This window comes from Theropithecus gelada, chromosome 12 (genome assembly GCF_003255815.1).
Source record: "Theropithecus gelada isolate Dixy chromosome 12, Tgel_1.0, whole genome shotgun sequence".
NCBI lineage: Eukaryota > Metazoa > Chordata > Mammalia > Primates > Cercopithecidae > Theropithecus > Theropithecus gelada.
In genome coordinates this window covers 15308698-15333100 of record NC_037680.1, presented here as the reverse complement: position 1 = coordinate 15333100, position 24403 = coordinate 15308698, and the positions used below count along the sequence as shown (strand labels likewise).

The 24403-nt window shown below is 38.9% G+C and overlaps 1 protein-coding gene across 1 annotated transcript in view; it reads right to left on the bottom strand.

The window, feature by feature from the left end:
• The window catches only part of THSD7B (thrombospondin type 1 domain containing 7B), an 886725-nt gene that overhangs the window by 466613 nt on the left and 395709 nt on the right, over positions 1-24403 (bottom strand). The window contains exons 6-7 of the mRNA XM_025405082.1: positions 23221-23376; positions 13489-13686 (exon numbers count right to left, since the gene is read on the bottom strand). Of these exons, the coding sequence (XP_025260867.1) occupies positions 13489-13686; positions 23221-23376 (354 nt within the window). The remainder of the gene's footprint in view (positions 1-13488; positions 13687-23220; positions 23377-24403) is intronic.

Sequence of the window (24403 nt, the reverse complement as noted above, 5' to 3'; positions counted from 1 at the left end):
ACTTCATAAGTTAAAACTTCATGGCCAATGTGATAATGTTAAGAAGAGGGGCCATGAAGAGGAGATTTTGTTATGAGGGCTCCTCTCTTCTGCATGGGACTAAGGCCCTTGTAAAAGAGGCTTCTCACAGTGCTCAGCCCTTTTTTCCTCCTCTGCTTTTCACCTCACACTGTGAGGACACAGTGTCCCTGCTCTCCCGAAGATGCAGGAAAAAAAAGGCACCATCTTGGAAGCAGAGATGGACTCCTCACCAGACACTGAACCTGGCTATCTGCTTGATCGTGGATTTCCAGCTTGCAGAACTGTGAGAACCACCGATGCCTGACCACCATTGCAGGTCTGTTGTGAGGAGTAAAATGAAATAATGTAAGTGAAAGTAAGCATTTTGAAAGTGGAAAGTAGTATATAAACAGAAGGTTCCATTATCTTTAATCAAAACCACTACAGAACACAGGCATTTTTCATCCTTATTGTACAACATAAACAAATTTGAACACTAAAAATGAAATCAGCCCAAAGTAAAATGTTAGAAATGACAATGAGTCATTTTTCCCAACAAATAAATTGATTTTCCATAGACGTTCTTTCCTATTGCATATAAAGGCCTATATCCATCAATACCTAGGTCCCTTGTTTTGACACTGAGTATAATTACGTTCCCTCACATAGCTGCTTGGCTCAAGCTACTATCAGAACCTGAGGCCACAAAATTTCCTCCCTATTACCAGAGGGATATGCCAGGATTTATAGTAAATTGTGCTATTACTAAGGCATTTTCTTTAATTAATTAAAAAAATACAAGTCATTCTTTTTAAGAACGTGATCTCAGACTATAATGTAGGCTATGCCTACACCTTCCAGTTCAAACATTCTAACTTTTTACAATCATCATTTGTAAATAATGCTTTCAAACATCTGAATTGACTGAAGATTACCAGACACTCCACTCTTGCAGATAAGAACAACTTCCAGAAAAATCAAGATAGCTGCCAGATCTTCCATTAAGCCTTCATGTTATCTTTTTAACCCTCAGAACAAGCTATACCAGTGTTAAATTTCTAATTTTTGATCATTGAACTATGGTTATGTGAGATGTTTACATTGGGGCAGTGGTCAAGGAATACAAGGGAACTCTTTGTACTGTCTCCTCAACTCTTCAATATTTCTGTAAAGATTTTAAAATTTAAAAGAGTTAATAAAACAAAAATTTTACAAAATAGCATCCTTACAACCATAAGTCTGGAAACTAGGCCTCTGAGAGATAGTCAATTGCCTAAAGTCAGTTGCCATTTCCACTAATTGATACCACCAATTCATTCTATAAAGTATTTAAGTAAGTTTGTTTATACAAAATGAAAGATAATTATAACAATGATAAGAGCTGACATTTCTGCAGCAGTAATCACATGCCAGGAACTGTTTTAAGAACTTGACATAGGTGAAATCAGCATCTATATCAAATTTATGATGTAGGTCCTATTCTAACTTCCATTTCTCACAGCAAAACTGAGATGTCAAAGACAGCAGTAACTTTCTCAAAGTCACACACCTAGCAAGTGGAGAAATTAGGAGTGACACACAGTATACAAGATGACACTCAAATGATATGAAAGAAAAGAAGGAAGTGAAATGAGTCCAGGAGGGAGACAATCTGGGAATCCGGTCATCAGTATAATTTTCAGGGTGCACTCAACCCATGCTGGCGGCTACATTATCACAAAGAGATGGGCGAATATGTTTGATTTAGAACTGACCAGTGTTACTCCTATGGATTCTCATATAGGATGCTGAAACACACAAGGTAAAGACCCTAAATCTCATACCTTTTGAGGAAATGACGGTGAGTTTCATGGTGAAGAGTCTTAGAACTTCATACACTATAGGCAGCTAACATCACAGTCATGAACATTTCTGTAAAAACAATTCTGTAAGTTGTCAGTATTATGTTCTCCAGGCACACAGTTCTCCCCAGTCAGAATTAATCCAGGGAAGGCTTTCAGAATATCTGGACATACACTGTTTCTCTCAGCTGTGCCTGTGATAAATATTGCATGGAAATAATTTTGTGATTGTGCTCTCTGCCAAGTTCCTAAAGCACAGGGTCCTACTTGTCTCAATAAACAAATACCCATATGCCTTAGTATTTCTCTAAAGAGGAAGTCACACTTTCCCTTTGATATTATCCTCTTATACCTGTGGGACGCCTTATAAACAAAGAAACCCTATTTATCAATAATGATGCTGACTGGCCCTTCTGGATAAGTGAATTTTCTATTTACCTGAAGTTTCCAATTTAAACTTGCAGCCTGATCTTATTTCAGCTTTTAATTACAATGCACTCAAAATATACTGCTACTTTCCTTAATCCATTCTAACTTAAATTTTAATATTAAAATTGATTAATTAAAATCAATTAATTAATGAAACATAATCTTGACAACTAGGAAAAACTAGACTTCTCCTTGCCTGTGGTTTTCTACCAGGAGCAATACCACCACGCCTTATGGAGACAATAAAAAATATGTGGGCCATTTTGTTTGCCATGATGATGAGGGGATATGACTGCCAATCCATGGAGGAGTGCCAGAGATGCTAAATATCATTAATTGCAGGACAACAAGGAAAAATACAAAATTTTCCTGTCCAGAATGGCAGCAGATGGTCCACAGAGCTAACCTCATTGCAGAATAGTGAGGAGATTCCCCTGCAGAAGCCCTCAGCGCTGGACCCAGCCTCTGTGAGGATGCCTCTGGTGATACTGAGCTCATTACTCACCATTGCTAGGCAGCTAAAATGGAACATGTATTCTCATGTTAGGCCAACATCTGTCATCTTTTTATTTGTACCTGTTCGCCCTCTGGAACAACACAGAAATAACTACCTTTCCTTCTCAATGACTCCTTATTTACGTATATTTAATGAACTCTGATGTAATATTAAAGACCACTTTGGTGTCTCGAATTTTGCTTGCTTTTTACTAAACTTTCTCAAACTTCTCAATACGGTGTATTAGCAGCTCCGCTATCACCCTCCTGCAGGAATATCTCTACGACGAAGGAGTGAAAAGCTGTTTATCCCTAAAGAGCTGTCTCCTATCTTCTTTGTGATTTCACATATCTCCTTTTTCAGAGACTCTGCTTCTCTCTCCTCCCAGTCCATTCTGATGAATAAATTCTACGCTGCTTAGCTGTCTGAATATGATCAAGATTAGAATTACAGTTGCAGGGAAAACCAGACAAGTATGTACTATATATCTAACTTAAATTCACTTTGTGCCAAAGGGAAATGTGTGTGGGCTTTATGTTTTCATTGTACTGGTGATCTCTCTTGCTCTTAGCTCACACTAGGGAAACAAAAGGCAATATGCTTAGTGTATGGTTAGGAATAGGTTTCATGAGCCTAGCCCAGTGAGTTGGCACAAGTGCCTCTAGTGCTGCATTGAGAATAAATCTCAGGCCAAGTTGGACTTTACCAAAAAATAACATCTTAACTATTGAAAGTTATTGCATAGTCTGGTACAGGGCAGCATCGATGTAGCTGGTACAGGTGACATGCATTCACCAACATTCATAAAGTAGAACAAGCACTGGTTTGGAGTTCTATAACTGGAGTTCAAACTTCTGGTATCAGAAATTACTAGTTAAGTGACTTTAAACCATCAACATCTCTGTCTACAATTTCCCCATCCGTAAATTTGGAATAAAAAATAACAATAATTTCCAATTGGGCTATTGTGTGAATCAATTGAAATAACTCTTTCAAGTTCTATAAACATTAAGTGTACCTTAATATATCAGACACTCTGGTATCATGCCTAGAATAAAATGATAAATGAGTCAAGGTATGTGCCCTTGAGAAGCTGAGTCAAATGGCAGAAACAGAGAAATAGACAGATAATTTTAACATAATACAGTAAAGGTATTGATAACTGAATCACAAACTGTTATGAAAACACAAACGATAAGCAGTCCATCAATTATAATGATTTCTGCAGCAACTGGTACCTACTCTGATAGAAACTGGCTTTAACAGTAAGGAAATAGATTGTCTCACATAACAGCCAGTGCTCACACTGTGGATTCAGTGGCTCAACAATATCTTCCAGGACCCAGAGTATCTTTCCATCTCTGACCTACTATACACAGTAATGCCTTTATCCTGAAGCTACATATCCTGTTATAATAAGATGGATCACAGCAGCAATTAAAACAACACCCTTCCTTGTTCAAGTCCCTCTTCTCATATCTTGTTGACCTAAACAAATTTAACGTTACCCATTTCTGAACCAATAACCTATAAAGGAATGGAAATTACCATGAATGGCTGTGACAAATAATCTTGGGCAGGTGACAAACATAATATTCACTTGAGATTCTAGACTAGCATAAAATAGTTGGAGTGGGAGTGAAGAAAATGTTTCTTGAAGGACACCAATTCAAGTTCGTAAAGGAGAAATAAGAATTAGCCAAAGGAAGAAGAGGAGGATAAGCATCTCAGGCAGGGGAACAACATGACTGTGACTGTGGAAGCAAATTACCATAGAGGTAACAGAGGTAAAGCAGCACTGATTATGAGCTATGGCATTTCAGAGCCCAAAAGGTTACACACTATGAATTCTTGATTCATGAATCAGTTAAAATATATGTATATATTAATTTAGTAATTCAAAAAGTATTTGATTATAAGATTAAGTAAAACAAAAATATTGATTTTGCATGGGGTGGAAGGGGCTTTCTACGAGGGCTTTTTGATCACTATATTTCCTGAAAGCATTTGAATAGGTACAGAATGTGTAAACCTCTGACTACTTTTCCTTATCTAGTCATATTGGTCATACCATCAGTGTAAATTTCTCAATCATAATGGAGAAGTGTTTTATCCATGTTCGTTACGTTTTTTGTGTCTACATAGAGGGAAAACCAGTAAATGTGTCAAGAGTAATGAGCCAAGGGTCCTATGAAACAGCAAAATACCACTTTAAAATACATTTCAGAAAGTGAAACAAAACTGTGTCCCTGTGACTAATGCTACAACTAATCCCTGTTATTGGCATTACAGCGGAATACAATAGGGAATAGAAAAACTTAGGACCTGTCTGAAGGGAAGATGAAAAGGATAGCAAAGGTGACAATCTCACATTAATTCTCACTGAAAGGTTGGGTTGACCATTTAATCACATGAGCTATATTTCAAAATATCAGTACAATCTAGGACTCATTTTGCTTCTTGAATCATATAGAATGGGAACAGAAAGTCGATTGCCTAATAAGAATTTCCAAAGAGATAGAAAAAGGAGACAGCACTCCTATGAGAGACACAGGCACAACTCAGGAAGCAATGTACTCTAAGCTATTTCTAAATATTAAAGTTTGGAAAAAACAGATTACATTTAGTCTGATTGTGAAATATTGGTGGAGTACTGATGGGAACAGTCATTTATTTAGGCCCCTTTTTAAAGGAGAAAAAAGACAAAAGCTATCTTGCAATGTCTACGTATGCAGCAGGGTAGAAAGTGGAAGTAATTCAAAATACAATGCCTGTTTATCAAGACAACATACAGTAAATATATTTAAACCCGCATTGCAGTTCCTCTCTCTTTAGCATTTAAATTGATTCACCAGTTTACATCTACTCCTACCTTCACGTCAAACGTGGATGGGGAAACTCTGATTAGAATGAGTCTCTATTTTTCTCTTTTGGATTTCCTCATTGCAAAACATTATTAGTTTCATCTTTAATTTCACTGCAAGACAACTAAATAAAAGGGAATGAGGAACTTGGCTACAGAAACTTTCTAATTTAATCTCCCTTGCAGTCTGATTCCTGTAGCGTGAACAGCACAGCCTGATCTTATTGGCACTTTCAACTGCAATGTCAGGTTCATTTCAAAATTTAATACAACGTATTTGTCATCACCACATTTCCTTAGGTAAAGACACTGACACCAAACTGCTACCAGTTGGTGGTCTGCAAAAGACAGCTTGCTGAAATGAAAATTCTCTCCTCTAAACCTAAATAACTCATCTCACATATTACGTGTCTTCTGTTCCTGCAAGAGAACACTATTGCTTTCCACTATTTGATCATTTAGTAATTCATAGGAAACAATAAAGAAGTAAAAAAAAAAAAAAAAAAAAAAAATTACTCACTGCTTGCTTCTGGAATATTCCAAGAATTTCAAGAATAACTTCTTCGGCAGGAAACAAGAAAAAAGATTAGGACCAAAACTACTACTTTTTTTTTTTTTGAGACGGAGTCTAGCTTTGTCGCCAGGCTGGAGTGCAGTGGTGCGATCTCGGCTCACTGCAACCTCCGCCTCCCAGGTTCAACCAATTCTCCGGCCTCAGTCTCCCGAGTAGCTGGGATTACAGGCACATGCCGCCATGCTCAGCTAATTTTTATATCTTTATTAGAGATAGGGTTTCACCATGTTGTCCAGGATGGTCTCGATCTCCTGACCTCAAGTGATCTGCCCACCTCGGCCTCCCAAAGTGCTGGAATTACAGGTGTGAGCCACCGCGCCCCACCCAATACTACTCTTGATTCTAACTAAGTGTAACACATGCCTTGTAAGACATGCTCTAGCATGTCTTGATTCTAACTAAGTGTAACACATGCCTTGTAAGACATGCTCTAGCCTACTTCTCTGTTATATGCTAACATTATGAAGCTGCCCACTGTCCTTCATTGGCATACAACTGTGTTTTTCAAAGTCTGGTCCCTGGATCAACACCAGCATCACCTGGGAAACTGCAAGAAATACAAGTTCCTGAGCCCTATTCCAGCCCTACTGAATCAGAAACTCTGGGGTAGGGGCTGGACACATGTGGTTTTACAAGCCCACCAGGTGATTCTGATGCCCACTAGTTTTAGAACCACTGATCTAGAAGAAACAAGATAGAGCACCATGTTTCCCCAACATTTCAGACCCAATTTTCCTATACAAGTAATTACCTTAACACCCAGTAGAGGTCTGTTTATCTTTTTCTTTTTCAGAACTATTCCAATACAATCTGGAATCAACTACATAATGAAAGTAAGAATAACCTAGTCCCCCTCCAGAGTCATACATGACTCAATAGTTGAAAAACAAGACTCAAGATGATGATGTATGTTACCCAGATTGCCTAACTGGAAAATAAATGGAATTCAATATTTTTTATGTTTTCGTAGGGAGAACAGAAACAGTATATTGAAGCCCTTTGAATAACGGCAAATAATGAATAAAGACTGAGGGTTGTTCAAAATATTGAATGATCTCTCATGAGATACTGTATCATTTCTGCTTTGAAAGGTAATTCTTTAAAAAACTATCATCAACATGGTATGATTTGAATTGGATTTTGTATCTCCTATAGGAATGGACTGACTAAATATCTTTCCAAGCATCTTTGTTTTAGTTTGAGCTGTGTCATAATGAAACTCTGTGACAAAGATTCCCAGACAAGTACTTATTGGGAAGCCACGCCAGGCAGCCAGTCAAAGAGTGGGGAAGTGAGGCAGGAAAGGGAGGAGCCTGGTAAAGAGTAGTTAATCAATAAGGAAACAGCTTCAAACATACATCTCCAGGCTATTCCAACCAAGAAGAAAGAAACTGGGTGTGTATCAACAACTCTCAATCAATAGTTGAAGACTGCTCCCTGGGGTTGCCAATTCCCTAGCAAGGCTGCAGTGGACAGAGACATTTCTTAGACAAAGAGATGTAGGTGATATCAGCTGGAATTTCAGGCTGACACCCACAGAAATGGGAAATGGCCAAGGGGATCTGGGCAGGAAACAACAGTGTGTGCTACAACCCACTACTTCTGACTATTCCAAAAGGCCATTTCTCTGAATTTGCATTGCTAATACAAATGCATGTCCATGTTTATTCTCCCATTCTTCAATTCTTCCAAACAGGTGGCAAGATGTTGGCAAGATAAGATTCCCATCCTTATATAAAGGTAAGTGGGAGTTTTTCCTACACAAATAAAAAATTGATAGTATAAGAGAAAATGATAGTTACTTTCTTAAAAAAGAAAAGAGATATCCAATTACTATTATCCCTTCCAAAATGCACACCTTAATAAACCGCATACTTATTTTAACCAAGTTGCCATTTCTCAAAACTTTTAGAAAACCCACATTTTAACTTTATTTTAGAGCCTACTAACTTTATTTTAGAGCCTACATATCCTCAGGGGTGCATCTAATTTTGTAGCATCTCTTTAATAGGTTGATTCACTGCAGGAATATACCTATGTGAAAAAGAAATATCTGATGAATAATCTATTCTTCTTTCATCCTAAAATACAAGAAAATAAATATTGTACTGAAATAGCATTTAGAACATCTTATAAGCAAAAGCAAAAACACACAGAGCAGAAGTAAAGCAGCATCTGTTAACAACATGAGATACAGCATAATCGAAGGGTTTAAAAATAAAGTCAACACAAAAGGAGTTCTCTTTAGAATTCTGGTGAATCGCAAAATATTCCAAAAAATGATTTTTATTTGAATGGAGTCTGACATTATTCTCACAGGTAAGCCAAGAACATTTTTGAGATCTAAAAATGACACAAACAAACAAAACAAAACTTTCAACTCCAATCATAGATTTAAAACCATTTTTAAAATGTTTGCTCCAACTTAGGTAAATGATTATTCTAACACTTTCCACTAGCTGAAATCCTCCTTGAAAAGGTACTTACAGTGTTAGAGCTTACAAGTACATGCCATTTTAGCCAAGATTAAAGGTAACATTCCTGGAGTGTTCAAGGCCAATGATTTAAGGCAAGGACTCCTAGAAAAATACCCTTGAAATAAAAAGCAAAGCCACTTTAATGATGCAAAATCATTCATAGTGCTGTGCAAATATATACACTGCTTAAGAAAAATATTTGCATGGAAAAGGTATAGTACAACTGTGAAAATAAAAAACCTTGTATGCAAGGGAGTGTTTTTGGCAACACTGCAGAACTGTAACTCCATGCACCTATCAACATGTGAACTTCGTTTTTTGTGATCTATTATACTCTTCACCAGTGTGGGCATTTACCTTCCAGAAGTGCAGATTGTATGTTGCATTATCCCTGAATCAAGATGTTTGTGGAAACATATATACACTTTTTTTTTTTTTTTCAAGATAGCCTATTTGGCAAATTATGGGGCAAAGCAGGTGGTGAGTGTTCCAGGTCTGACTGCTCCAGCAGGCAGACAGGTGTTTATCCAACGACCCCGTGGAGTCTTCTGCCCACTTTGCGTTGTGGACACATGAAAGATGATACACAGTAGTCACTTGCCAGCCACTGGGAACACTGTCCACTCCCCTGGCATGATGGGGGTTTTTCCAACTTGCTTTTGAAGATGTCACTTGGTGGTAAACTTTCATCAATCGCCAGTGAAATCTGGCAATAATGAACCAGTTATATGTTTGAGAATCGATATTTAAAATGCAGTGAGTAAATCTGATATTCTAAGGGAGAATTATGTTGGGCTTGCATTTTTGAATCTCACTCCATTTACATTTCAAGTGCCTACTTTGAAGTGAGAAAACATCCTTGTCAATGAGACAAGAATAACCTATGCATATTCTACTCTCTGTAAATGTCTATTGACCCACACAATAAGATGTTGTGCAGAGGACAGAAATCAAAGCTATTCCACCAATCAGAGACTCAGAAATCAGATTCCAAATAAGAACACTCATTTATACAATCTATTATGCAATTTTCCTCCTGAAAATAAATATCACTGACTAACATATTGTTTGCTATAATTACGGGCTTGAGGGAGAAATAGGAGCTTCAGTGGCACTGATAGTATTGCCAATAAATCAAAGTAGAGAATGGAACAAAGCAGAGATAGTTGTAGAATTTAGAGATGACTACTCGAATCTAAGATAATCCAAAGTAGACCACATTCTTAAACTAATCCACAAAGTCTAGGCACACCAAAAATTGCTATTTCCAAATACTCCCTGGTTTCAATGTGATATAGATTATATATTTTTGAAGTTTGTAAGCTAATGGTCTAAACAAACTTCTGGGGAAGAGCAGTATGTCTTCCTAGCTGCTAACAAGGACACCCAACAAGACACTATCAAGAGTCCTACAGAATCTTGGTCATGCTTAGGTAGAAATCTCATGGTTCCACAATTTGAATGGGACATAGGGATGCTGAATGTTCCTTTCTAAACACCTATATGCAGGATATCTGGAAGGAGATCATACGTAAAAGCCTAAAAATGGTAAATAAGCCAAGTTACCCTTAGAAATTACAGTAGGCCTCAACTCTGAGTAGATCTAATGTAAGTGGTTTTTTAAAAAATCAAAAATAATTTCTTTTGGTCTCATCTGTTAAATTCAAAATAAATTCTGAAAGAAAGTGTCTATGAAGCAATTAATAAACCAAGAGTAATGGGGGAAAAATATCAAATGTTACAAAGAAAAAAAAAAGGAGATCAAAGGACACTGTGTATCTCAAACCTGTCTTTCTCCATTCATTTAAATTAATGTCAACTGTTCTGTCAACTCCTGTAGTTTTATGGAAAGACCCTTTTAATATGTAGGAGTCAAACAGGAGCACTTCTCTGCCAAACTTCTATCATCAATCACCCAGATTCACACTGAAGCTGAATCACAAAAAGTGTAACCAGACCACATTTTCAGTTTCACACGGAACAAAAGACAGCGTCAGCCACCGGGAGGCCAAGCATGTTCCCATAACCATGACCATGGTCATTGCCCCACAAACGATGAGGGAGTCATTCAGGTATTTAAAAACCACAAAGACTTCATGGAGCTGATATGAACAAATATTAATTCCCTCTTCTGCACACGTAAGTTCAGAGTGTAGGTCAAAAGCTGAAAATTAGTCATTTCACAGGAATAAGCAAGAAAGCTCTAAAACTGCTGTAAAATAGTAAAGGTGATGATTGTAGATGGTTCAGTATAAATTATGAAAAAAGTTCCTAGCCAAGTGGACAGAGATAACATGACAACCCTCCAATATCTGCTGTGAGATAACAAGGCAAGAGAGTCATTTATCACTGGGTTCCAACCAAACCAATGATCTTCCTGTTTCCTTAGCTGGAGTTGGGGAGGAAGAAGTAGTTTTGGTTATTCTAATCCTCTTTATTATTTCCATTTTTTAAAAGAATGCTCTTTGACCAATTCTTCAGGACAGGGTAGAATAATAATTGCACTTTAAAATATATATAAAATAAGTTTATGACTTTTTTGAATGGTTACATGCCATTCAAAAAATCATTGCCACTTCATTAATCATTGTTATATAACTAATTTAACTCTCACAGTCTTAAGAGTGAGAGGGGGGTTTTATTACCCCACTAGTCAGCTGAAAGAAAGGATGCTTCCAAGTTAAATAAATTTCCTGAGATCACCTAGCAGGTGAGTAGCAGAGTTGAAACTGCAACCTGTCTAGCTCTAGAACTCACGTTTTAAACTTCCATACTCCACTTCTTACTCCAAACTCAACACAGAACACTTCTGTAACCACACAATTCTCCAGCACCACTTGGACATCCTACAATTTCCCTCAACTATAACACTATCTATTTGGAGTTAGCATTAGATCTCACAGGTTATGAGTTCAGTCCCGCAAGACTGCCCCTCACTTCAGATGCCCGTCAGAAGTCCCAGACTGTCGCCAGTGCTTCTGACCCATGGTTATACATCGGGGTTCCCACAACTCCTTCCTCAGGTCCTATAATTTCCTAGGATATATTACAGAACTCAAGGAAATATTTTACAGTTATTGGTTTATCATAAAGGATATTACAAAGAATATACATGAAAAGTCATAAGAGATTCATGAGGAAAAGATGCACAGGACAAGGTATGGAGGACAGAGTGCGGGGCTTCCATGCCCTTGCTGGGATCTGCTACCCTCTCAGCACTGCCACGTTTCCAGCAGCCCAGAAGCTCTCTGTACCTCATAGTTCAGAGGTGTTTATGTAAGTAGGATCAATTATTAACCCAATCTCCAGACCCTCTCTTCTTTCCAGTGGGTGAACTGAAATCCCTAAGCTTCTAATCATGGTTTGGTCTTTCTGGTGATCATCCCCCACCCAGAAGCTCACCAAGCATCACTTCATTAGAATAAGGCAGGCCTCGCACTCAGGAAATTCCAAGGGATTTAAGAGCTGTGTCAGGAACCAGGATCAAAGACCGACTCTTAAAACAAAAGATTCTCCTAGCACCCCTGTATCTCAGGAAATTACCAGGGTTTTAGTAGCTCTGTGATAAGGAGCCAGGGATAAAGAGCAAAAAAATATGTCTTATTATAAAATACAACATCACACAAACAAAAGGAATACAAAAGTGATCTGTTACTAAACTGCACATATGTTACCACGATTCAAAAATTATATGTTAATATCCACAGGAGTTGCTATTAGTTTTAACACTCTGCTGTAGCTAATACAATCTGTTGTTGCCCTCTAATTAAACAATCACCTGGTTTCCACAGGTAACCAATTATATCACCTGACAAAATCTATACCTGTGTAATTATGCTAATGATTGAAAAGAAAGAAGGAAGGAAGGAATGAAGAAAGGATGAAGAGAGGGAGGGAGAGAGAGAAAGAAAAAAGGAAGGAAAAGCTTTGTATCAACCCTGTGTGGATGCTATTATCCATTCTGAATCTATTTTGTGATTTCCTTCTGTTCTATGAATTACTTAGCTGCATAAGTTCAAAACACTTCATCTCACATATCATGAGCATTATAAATGGGGCTTCTCATGGCAGAGCTGATTAATAAATATACATGATATTCTTCCAAGGCACTGAATTTTTTTAAAGTTTTGGATCAAGGTTTAACATGTCACTTTTCTTATTTCCACATGACTTACATGTTTTCTGAATCACCTTTCATTTCAAACAACCTACCAGGTGCTGGCTGATCGAGGAAAGACATCATTGTTAATAGTTTTGTAAATCATGATAACTTGTATTTAAAAACAGTTCTTTGGAAATGTTAGTATTGTGTCTATAGCTGACTCAACTCTAACGTTATATAAATAAAAATCCACTTAGTTAGTCTTGTTTGGTTGTTTTTTAAACTTGAAGGATGTTTCAGTCCTGGATTCTTAACAAGGTGGTGCTTGTTTATAATATATAAAGGCATGTTATACATTGGCCTTTACTTGTTTTGTATTGATAAGTTGAACACTATCCAAGAGATTTGTTTTCTATTTTTTTTTTTTTTTTTTTTTTGACGAATTAAAAACTCTTGAGAAATCTCTAGGTTTGCTGTACTGCATTTAGGTACAATCAAATAGTGTTCTGTCGTGGAGTATGTGACCCCATATTAAGTCATGGCATCTTACTTTGCAGCAATGTGTCACTTGATGTAAACATAAATATTCAAGGATAAAAAAGGCCGTGCTTCTCTTCCTCATAAGGATGATCTATTGAAGGGTGGCCATGTGTTATTTGGCTGATACTTAACATCCTAACACCTCTAATGGGTCACTGGGTCATACCGTGGTCATTCTGGCAGACGGCCTTCAGAATGCGATGTCCCAGGCCACATTTTCCATGATCAGGGAAACAGATCCCTTCTGATGCCAGCCATCGGTAGCATGTTGGATCCTCACAAGGAACAGACTCCACCAAATGAGGGCAATGCCCTGCAGGTCCTGTAGATTCCATGAGGACATGGCGCTGCCTCGTTCTAAATCCTAAAACGAGACAGAAAACGTTTCACAGAATTCCACTCTTTTCTAGTAAAGGAAAAGAAGCAGCTGGGTGAGAGAGGAAAACTTTTATTCAAGTAATCATCGGTCTAAGCATGTATTATCTTGATGTGTTTTATTCTGTGTGAAGTGAGAGGATGAGATGTGGAAAAAAAAAAAGAGAGAATGAGAAAGAATAAAAGCAGGAAATCTGTTTTCCAAGAGTTTACAACTTAGGAGTTGGAGAAGTCAGACATAATTCAATGGAATAATAAGTAGCATAAGTCCTATGGTATCAATAAACCAGTAAAAATAAATGGAGACTCAGAAATGATCTAAATATAGGTTAATCCACATTTTCTTTTTGCTGTTGATTTTGACATTCTTGTTACACTGCATTCAGTTGAAATACATCACCTCTTTGGCATCTCCTTGGTGCCCGACCATTCACAACTTCCTGCTCTGAGATTTATCTGCATCATGTCACTGAGATTTACACATCAGTCTGCCTCGTAAAGACAATTATCTCTTTGGAGTTAACTTTCCACCCAGGCTAGACATGGGTCCATGATTGCTATTCTGTTTAAAAAAATGTACTATGGGACTAGGGCCCCAAAGTCCCAGCCAGAGACTGTAATAAAAACATAGATGTGTTTTACATGCTATGGGCCCAGAGTCACAAATGCAAATCAACAGGAGTCAAGTAGGTACACACATCGAGGCAAATGGGTCAACCGTGAGACTGCAGCGAGTGTTTGGGTCAATGGGCCTGCTCTAAAGTGCCTGACTACTATTCAGCTTCTATTGACTCTCGGCATTAGATCATGAACTCTCTGTTAGCAGATCCTTCCATTTTGTCTAAGAAACCAGAAAACCCTCTGTTTTTAAATGATAAAAATGAATGCACAATTTTTAAAAAGCAAAGTGACCTAATAAAGAAGGACTGAGAACCAGATTAAATCCTTTAGTCCAAATTTTCAATCTCTGGACCCCATGATATAATATTACTTCTAAAGGCTATGTCTACCTTCTGTGGATCTCATATCTTCCACCATTTCTATTCCAAATTTAATCAACAGATTTAATTCTTTTAATTCCTTTTTCTTTCAACATAACCAACAGTTTTGCATGAATAACATTTAAAGAAATTGTTATTCATTTATTCCTCGGAGTAAGTAAAGAAAATGAGAGAGTTTGACAGCGCAGAGAACATTCAATTCCCAGAGTGAGGGTTGCATACCCCACCACCCTTTCCACAAGGGGAGGGGAGAAGGATAAGTTAGGGAGCATGAGAGGTAACATCTCTCTCATGAAAAAGTTACACACCTCAAGGTATAGTTGGAGAAAGACCACCTGTCTTAAATAGCACAGCCAAGGAGCCTAGAACACAATGAACACGTGGTTTTGAGACATAAGAAAAAGTGGCAGGGAGGTTCTGGGTTATCTTAGACCAAAAAAAAAAAAAACAAAACAAAAACAAAAAAACAAACAAACAAACAAAATCCTCAAATAAAGCACTTAAAAATCCTTAAAAATACTAAGTATTTTGGCAAAGTACAGGGCTGGGCAACAATTTTAGGTAAGGATTTTTAAGTGCTTTATTTGAGTTTGATTTGTTTGGTTTTTTTTCGGTCTAAGATAACCCAGAACCTCCCTTTAAAAGATACTCCTAGATTCTTTAAGGATTAGACCTTAGGAAGAAATCATTCAGCCAGTCAGAGGCTATATTCTCATGGCATTAACACTGTTAAGATCAGGGCAGTTAAAAAAAAAAAAAAAAAGGCTTCTCCTGTGCTTTATACCTCCATACCTCCAAGTCTATATCATTAACTAGCCAAATAAAATTGACAGAAGGGCTCAGTTTCCTTCCTGGGCCACCTTGAAAAGAGATGCATACAGGGCTCTAAACTTCACTTGATGAGCATCAAACTACAATGACCTACAAGCTCTCGCTTCCACAAAACTCGAATTACCTCTATTGTTATATGTAACATCTGCATGCTGCTTATTTATTGTCTTATATTTTTGCTTGTTTTGATTTTATCTTTGAGCAAGACATGGCACGAGTCACCATGATTTACACGGTTTGACAGCCAGCCCAGACTTGAGCAGAGAAACTTAGCAGTCTTTACGAAGGTGTCCTATTATTTGGAACCTAATGCCACTGAGGGGCATGTTCAGTTTTCCTCCATAAATCAAGTTGCATCCCTCTTGCCATAAATCTATAGATTACATCTCCTCAGTCAATAAATTCCCTCAGTCTTTCATTTGTGCTGCCCTTGTCCTGACTCTAACTAGGATCAAATCACAGCACAAGCTCAGCATAAAACAAAAACCTTGGATTCTCTTGGTAGCACTTAACTTTAATCACACATCGCTGTTCATGCCTGCAATAGTCATCAGGCTTCTCCCATGTGCTTCTGTTCTGAAAGATATACAATTGCCAAGTCCAGAGTGGCTGGGGCCAGCCCACCAGTCACCTTCATTTACTGAGTTTCATATTAATTAGACGATATTATTCCATAAATATTAACTGACATTTGCACATCACTTTCCTGTACTACGGGAAGCCACAGGAGGAACTGGAGACGTGTTTTCTTCTCAAAGCGTAAAACTCAACAAGGGAAAAAGCACATGCATAACCTAATATTCACCCTTTACCAAGACTGGGACAGTAACTTTATTTTATTACTCTAAATGAATAAAGCCTCAAAACTCTGTTATGTTACTATTCCCATTTTGCATGTGTGAAAACTAAGATGCCACTTTATTACTTCTCCAATGGATGGGTGTGAAAATCAGCAGAAGTCTTTCAGAGTCATTGCCTCCTCACAAGAAAGGATTAAAGTCAGCTCCTGTGGATATAGTGTTTTCGCTACACTTTATAAAGTGAACCTGAAAGGCACTATGGTTTATTTGAAGGTACTAAAGGCGAGTAGATTGGACGGTGGAATTTTAGATACTGGGTAGCAGGGGAGAGTCATAATTATCACTTCCTGACTACAGATTCAATTCACCTTTAGTGAAACTAGTATCTGCAGGGTTTATTTTTTTCTGTGACCCCAAGAATTATGATTTAGTATATAATTCTACAAGAGACAATTAGAAAAGAACTGATACTGGGTTGGGGAAAGAAAAGGGAAGATGAGCAGATGGCAGAAAAGGGGTCAGTGTTTTTTAATTGAAGCCACGGAAGAATTAAAGGAGGCTCAGGAGGGTATATCCAGGTCTGAGGGCTGTATTTCTGCGTGAGTTAGTAGACCAGAAGTGTACACATGAGCTATCTACGGGCAATGCTATGTCTTAACACTGACTCCACTGGGACAGGTGTGAAGAAAGTCCAGCAGGTTTCAGCCTGGCCAAATGGTGAAACCCCATCTCTACTAAAAATACAAAAAAATTAGCTAGGCAGGGTGGCACATGCCTGTAGTCCCAGCTACTCAGGAGGCTGAGGCAGAATTGCTTGATCCCGGGAGGTGGAGGTTGCAGTCAGTCGAGATCACGCCACTGCACTCCAGTCTGGGTGACAGAGTGAGACTCTGTCTCAGAAAATAAATAAGTAAATAATAAAATAAAATAAAAATAATAAAAAAGAAAGTCCAGCAGATTAAACAAACAGGACAAAAGCTTATTCTGTCTTAAGTACTCCATTTGCTCTTCCTCTCTGGTAGCCCTGAACTTTGGGTAACAACTCTGAGTGAAAGAATCTGAGCAGATTGAAGCTTCGATCCTAACCCTTTAGAAATCAACCACTCTCCTGCAGGGGTAGTATTTTATAGCATCATTATTAGTCTACAGCCTGGTGTAAACACAGAAACTAAGAAGACATCTTGATAGGGTGATGTCAGCATGAGAACTCCCAAAGCTTAGAATGAGAAGTTAACAGAACCCCCCGACCTACCCCAAACACATAGACACAGAAAAAAACAAAACAAAACAAACAAAACAAACAAACAAAAAAACTGTCTCTTAGCATATACTATCTATGAGAAAGCAAAATGATTTCATAGACTTCGCATTCAATGGAAAGCCTATCTAGCAGGCAAAGATGGAAAATGGAAATGTCCCCCATTTTTGTTATGTAAGATCTAAAACATGTCAGCATTTTCCAACTTCAGCATGTTATCGAATTTGTTTAAGAGCATAAAAGACTGTCTTCAAAAAATAGTCATGGCTTCTCAGTTTCAAAATATCTTGTCCTTCGGGAATTTTTAGGGACTTGGATGCTCTCATTGAGGGAAGGAATCCCTGAAGTCCTGCCACGTAAGCAGCTGGCTGTTGTGACACCCTATAGGGAGCCTCCAGCAAATAGCTCTGTAGAACAACTTCAGTGGGCGATTCTGCCTTTCTAGTATATGTCTGAAAGGGACAAGGATGTCATATAAATGTGTGTCTGTATGTCAAGAAAAAATTTTAAAACTGCTTCATATCTATGTGTAGAGTTTGTCTATGAGTGTTTATTTTTTCAGGCTAATTCTCTTCCCTGTATCTCTAATTATAACACTCTGGGAGTGTATCAAAGAGAAAGCAATAAATGATAAAACCTGACCTAATTTAAATTCCTCTGAAAGGCATCCTAGCTTCACTTGACAAGCACCAACCTGCTGATCAAGGTTCCCTTGTCTGCCTGTCATGACACCATGGAAGGGTGTGAAGGCTGTGAACATCAGCTGATTTTCTAATGTACTCTGAATAGCCGACAGCCACAAGTCTTCGATTCCTAATGGAAGGATTTCTGATTAAGAATAAAAGTCATGTAAAGATAATTTCTATAGCAACTAATTTCTTCTATTTGGTAATAAAACATTTCCTACTTTCCCATTCCTTTCTTCTTTTTTTCTTAATGTGAATGAAGGAAATGTACCAGAGCAATAACACAATGACTGGGAAAGCCTAGAGAGGAGAAAAATGGTATTCTCTCCTACTTTCCACATTCTTTCTTTCTTTCTTTTTTTTTTTTTTTGGCTGTCGTTTGCTTGCTTTTCTCTTAAATAGTCCATCTTTCTGGGGGTGTGTGTGTATTTTTTAAGAGTATGAAATATCTAGGAAGGTATAAATGTCCTAGATTTCTGCTAGTGGAATCACTGCATTTTAGAGTAGGGAATTCACATGTGAAGCTAAACACTCCCGCTTATATCCCAGAGTTTTGCAATGTTTAATGCATTAGCCCGTGTACCCCAGCTTCTGTAGAATTCTAAAGTATCTTTAGTTTGCACCAGTCAGTGATCCTGGCAGAACTCACAGTAGAATCATGGGACAGAAACCAAGACTGAGGGGGATCTCAGACCTAATACATACAAGTCAGTAGAAATAACAAGACTACTTGCTGTCATCATAACAAGCTTGGATACCTTGAAGGAACAGAATCATTTCCCTAGAGGGAAAACTCAATTCTTTATTCTTCCCAAGAGGGAATATAGGCAGGTGGTCCTGGCAGGTTTCAGCAAGACCTTACAAACCAAAATTCTCTCTGCTCTAGGGAAGCATTTATAAAACAGCAAACTCCTAGACCTGAATAACAATCATCAGGGCTTACCGTCCCTCCCGTCAGTGACTACAGTTCAGGGGACAGCCATTCAGCCACAGTATGGATTCTATTAACAAATGGCTAATTCTCACCAATCCCAACATGTCCCTAAACTCTGCAGGAGGCTGTGGGGACAGTACTTCCTTCAGGTGAGAGGTTCTACTGCCTCCATCCTCTCCTTCAGCCCTTTGCAAAGACTGAGTCTCCCTTTGAAAAAAAATATTGATTGGGGCAAAACACTCCCCACCTCTAGTTATCTGGTGCTCTTAAGCTACTCTCAGCACAACCTCCCTCCCTCCCACAACTCTTTTCCCACTTCTTCCAATGATGACGTACTGACACTAGATACATCCCACACCCCACACCTCGTCTCCTGCATCCACTCAATGATTTGCTCTCAGGAGTAATGGCTCAGACTGACTAATGTGGTGCATGATGGGCAGATGGCTTCTCTTTTCAGAACTGAGCTTGTACTTTGATCCAAACTTCTTTAGGCCTATGGAGAAAAACAACTAAGGAATCTTAGGGTTTGGAGGGACATTGGACTCAAGAGACAGGAAACCAGATCTTTAGAGCCAGCATGGCCATCATTAAATCACCGCAGGACTTTAGACAAATTACCTTACTTCTTGACACTTTGGTGTAGTCATTTTGTGCAGTGCTGTATCCTCGTTGAGCCTAAATGCTGATCCAAAGTTGGGCAGTGTATTAGTTTCTAGAGCTGCCATAACTAAGTACTGGAAATTGGGCAACTTAAATCAACAGGAATGTATCATCTCACAGTCCTGCAGGCTGGAAGCCTGAAATCAAGGTGTCAGCAGGGCCATGCTTCACATGCTCCCTCTAGAGGCTTTACAGAAGAATCCGTGCCATGCCTATCTCCTAGCTTCTGGGGGTTGTGGCTCTCCGTGGTGCTCCTTGGCTTGGAACACATTACTCCCAATGTCTGCCTCCATTTTCATGTGGCCTCTCCTTTTGTCTTCTATGTCTCAATGTCCTCACATGGCACTCTCCTCTCTGGGTATGTCGCTGTGCCCAAATTTTCCTCTTCTTGCAAGAACACCAGTCACTGGAATAGAGCCTACCTTAATCTAGTATGAGTTAATCTTAACTTCATTACTTCTGAAATAATCCTATTTCCAAATAACATCCTATTCATATGTACCAGGGGTTGGGATTTGAACACGTCTTTTGGGGGGAACACAATTCAACCTATAGCAAGTGGTGTCTTATGAAAGATGGACCAGGGTATATCTGCACAGGTTGGCTTTTACTACAGAGGAATAGGGGCCAATGGGGATAAAAATGTGGCAAAAATGTTACTTTGTGGAATGGGGCCAAGGCAGGGGGTCTGAAGTTCCACGGGCCAGTTCTGAATTATCTGGAAAAATAAAACTGAAAGTTCAAGGAGCCAGTTTTTAACAGGAGTTTTGTGAAAATTTGAGCTCAAGTGACAAAAAAAAAATGCAACACACAATTAAGGCAATCAGCCTGATCAACACGGAGAAACCCCATCTCTGCTAAAAACACAAAAATTAGCCAGACATGGTGGTGCATGCCTGCAATCCCAGCTACTTGGGAGGCTGAGGCAGAAGAACTGCTTGAACTCAGGAGGCAGAGGTTGCAGTGAGCCAAGATCGTGGCACTGCACTCCAGCCTGGGCAACAAGCGTGAGAAAGAAAGGAAACGAAAGGAAAGACAAGGAAAAAAAGGGAAAGAAAAGAAAAGAAAAGAAGGAGGGAGGGAGGGAGGGCCATTCTCTGAATTGCCATAGAGAATCCATGGCCCAGAACAAAGGGGAGAAAGCATTTAGTAAACATCTATTTAATAAACACCTATAAAATCTGGCCCTCAGAACTGCTTCTACCTGCCTGCAGTACCTCACTTTTTTCTGAGGGAGTCACATCTCTCCATTCTCCATCTGTGAAGTTTGAAGGAAACTGTTCCTCTCCTGATCCCAGTAGTGGCCACATGTCCAGGATTTGAACATGTAAACCCCACATCCTCCAGTCAGAGTAGTTGGTTCAGGAATGAGGACATGACATAAAACAGCTACAGAGATTCAATTCCTGGGACCAATGGAGAAGACATTTATTTCTGCTGTATGTACTACCTTAAATTGAACCTAGTATAGAGAAAAGCAGACACAAGAGATGGAGAGAGAGAGAATTGTAAAGAAAGAATCAGAAAACAAGACGGAGACCCATTGGCCTGTTTATACTCTTGGATGCAGCCCTATCCTCTCTTCTCATTTCAGCTACATGAGCTCAAACAGTCTCTTCTTTTGACTTAAGTTGGTATCAGTTGGGTTTCTGTCACCTATAACCATTAGTCTCCCAAGTAATACAACCAAGAGTCTCCCAGATCTACTTGGTCTGATGTGGTTCTACAGCTTTGAAAGCAGATGAAGGCAGCACTTCATGTAGCAAAGTGATGCCACAGCCACAGTGACTGGGGGAGCCTTGGTCCAACCTCACATGATTTTCTGGACAGTGACCTAAACAGGAGCAGCACAGGCTAAACATAAGATGACTGTTCTAAAAATATGTAAATCACCCTGAGGAATCTCATACGACTACATGCAACTGACTATATATATGTAGATCATAAGATTGCAAGCTATAGGTATTAGTATAAAAGGAAATTTATTTGTGTACACAAGCTGCAGAGGCACGGGGGACATTCTGGTTACATGTCAAATAAGAGAATTGCCCAAGGCCCTCTCCAGGCTTCATTGAGATCCAGATTTCTATGGTTTGACAAAAGAATGAAAGTTAGCTTCTTCCTGCCTGAAAGCCAATGCACATCTTCATTGCTACCTTAGAACAAGAGTCAGAATGAAAGGAAAAGCCCAGGAACAGGGGTAAGTGAGTCTGGGCGTGCACATGTGTGTATATGAGCACTCTAGGAATTACTGAAATGTGGGTTTTCATGTGAATGGAACAGTAAGCAGTGAGCAGGGTTCTAGGAACACAAGCATGCTACCATCAAGTGTTTGGCCACGGATTCTTGCTTTGCATGTAATAACTAGAACCTAATTTCTGAAATATCCTTGGATCTCATTTCTCTTGATAAAGGAAATATTTCTTTTTAGTACTGTCATTTAAGGGAACACAGTATCAAGAGAAACTAAAGGGTCAATGAAAGAGAAAACAGGATATCACTAGGAATGAACTTTTGAAGATGAAGATGTGTATTTTGGTTACAAACTGAAGAAAACTAGACCACAGAGGCCTACAAAATTAAACAGGAATACAAAAGTTGAAGATTTTTCCTCAAGCTCAAGATCAGTATCAGAAACTAAACAATATACATAATGACCCTTGCAAAAATCTAAAATATAACATCGAATGTTAAATGTGGAAATCTAAAAAGAAATGCATAGATTAGAAAATGTGAGTGTGGAAATCATGTCCAATTTCCCCCATATAACCATTACATATAAACAAAACATGAAGTGGCCAGGCATGGTGTCTTATGCCTGTAATCTCAGCACTTTGGGAGACTGAGATGGGCAGATCACGAGGTCAGGAGTTCAAGACCAGCCTGGCAAACATGGTGAAATCCCATCTCTACTAAAAATACAAAAATTAGCAGGGTGTGGTAACAGGCACCTGTAATATCCCAACTACTCAGTAGGCTGAGGCAGGAGAATTGTTTGAACCCAGGAGACAGAGGTTGCTGTGAGCCAAGATCATGCCATTGCACTCCAGCCTGGGTGACCGAGCAAGACTTCATCTTGGAAAACAAAACAAAACAAAACAAAAGATGAAGTTATACCAAATAGAGTAGTAGTCAACTGTGAGTCTAACTGAAGGTCAATCAAGGTCAGATTTTGTACTCCACAGAAATGTCTCAGTGCCTCCCTAAAACTGAATACTGTCAGGCTTGAGCTGGTTATCTAAATTTTGCAAACAAATATTGTCTTAAGCAGGCTTAATCAGTGACTTAGCTACCGGAATAAATGTTTGTACACTGGCAGTAAATGAAGCGCATGTAAACAAGGGACTCACCTTTTTTCCCCTGAGGATCATGGCAGTTTTCATGGATGCACAAGCCCCAGGCTGACCAGGAAGATACTATGCAGTCGGTAGAGCAAGGGTTATTGCAGAGCTGAGAGGGCAACGGGGCGGGTCCCACACATAATGTCTTTTCCACAGGTCTAGAGACTGAGGGACAAAAAGATAACGGACCATGTCACATTTTCTGGACATCCTTAGCATTGTTTCTGCCTTTATTTGCATGCCTGCCTTGCAAATAAAACTTTATAGCTAAAAAGAACATATGCAAAGAAAACATCAACACTTTCTAATATGTGTTGTTTAGCTCACATGATTAGTATTTTGGCTGAGAAAAGGCAAAGAAGACAGTGGCAAAGTGCATGCACTTGAAATTCCTGCTTTGCAGGGTATTCCCTGGGAATCAAAGAGAGAACTGTAAATATCATAGATACAAATTATCTAGAGTTATGACTTTTTAAAAAATTAAATGGCTTTGTGAAGTTTCAAGACGAGTCTATCTCAACTATATAAATGACTGGGTCACTGTGAAAAAAAATCCAGATCGAAGCCCTGAGGTAGAGTGTTTAGCATAACCAATCTACTGCTGTGACTCCCCTGAGTGGGGGAGCTGGCAAAGACACACAAGAAAAATGGTTCTTAGGATAAGAAGAAAATTCTGAATCTGTGACTGCAGAACTGGCCCTTGGAAATCAGTTTCATTTGTGAGGCTACCAGAGGCCCAAGCGTCCCCTTGGAAAATGACTAGTAGCTTCCAACTCTTCCTGGTGTGCACCTGCACCCAGCACCCAGAGTGGGGCTACATGGAGGTCACTTCAGGTTGCAGCAACCATCTCTCCATCAAGTGTTCACTATGTGTCCTCTGTATGCAGATACTTTATTTTTTTTTCTTTTATATTTTTGCTCTTTTTAATTTAATTAATTTATTTATTTTTTGAGACAGGGTCTCACCCCGTCACCCAGGCTGGAGTGCAGTGGTACCATCATAGCTCACTGTAGCATCAACTTAATCGATCTTCCCACCTCAGCCTCCTGAGTAGCTGGGACCACTGGTGCATGCCACTATGCTCGGCTAATTTTTTCTATTGCTTTTTGTGGAGAGAAGGTCTCCCTATGTTCCCTAGGCTGTTCTGAAACTCCTGGGCTCAAGCAATCTGCCTCTGTCAGCCTCCCAAAG